At 68.7% G+C, this 486-nt stretch overlaps 1 protein-coding gene across 1 annotated transcript in view; it reads right to left on the bottom strand.

Annotated features, from left to right (window-relative positions):
* SPHK1 (sphingosine kinase 1) overlaps positions 1-486 on the bottom strand; it is a 3929-nt gene that overhangs the window by 2922 nt on the left and 521 nt on the right. Inside the window, exons 2-3 of the mRNA XM_015559214.1 lie at positions 401-481; positions 2-55 (exon numbers count right to left, since the gene is read on the bottom strand). Coding sequence (XP_015414700.1) covers positions 2-55; positions 401-481 — 135 coding nt within the window. The remainder of the gene's footprint in view (position 1; positions 56-400; positions 482-486) is intronic.

Below are 486 nucleotides of genomic sequence, written 5' to 3'. Positions count from 1 at the left end.
TTCAGCAGCACCAGCACCCGGCAGGGCCGCGGGAGCAGGTTCCGGGGACCACCGGCTGCAAAAAACAAGCCTGAACAGGCCGCGTCCCCAACCGGCCACTAGGGGGCGCGGGGTCACAGCTGGGGTACCGGATGGAAACGGGCGCCTGAAATACCCGGGTACCGGATGCAGGAGAGGGGAGCCAGAGGCAGCGGCCTCCAGCAGGGAGCTCCAGGGGGAGCAGGGCACCCCTGACATCTCTGTCCTGGGTTCCGGCTCTGCCAGTCTCCGGCCTCACCAGGGACAGCGTTTCTCTCCAGCGACCCCAGCCCCCCCCTTTTGTCCAGCTGAATGGGCATCCTTCCCGGCTAGGGAGTGAAGGGATCCCCCTAAAGCTCTTCCCCACCCTGCCCCCACAAACCTGGATCCATGACCTCGACCCGCGGCTCCGGCTGCCTAGGGCTCCCCGGCGCTGTCGGGGCGCTGCCCGCGGCGGTCGCTCCTGCC

The sequence above is a fragment of the Myotis davidii genome, unplaced genomic scaffold (genome assembly GCF_000327345.1).
Source record: "Myotis davidii unplaced genomic scaffold, ASM32734v1 scaffold274, whole genome shotgun sequence".
Lineage (NCBI taxonomy): Eukaryota > Metazoa > Chordata > Mammalia > Chiroptera > Vespertilionidae > Myotis > Myotis davidii.
This window is presented reverse-complemented; position numbering and strand designations above follow the sequence as displayed.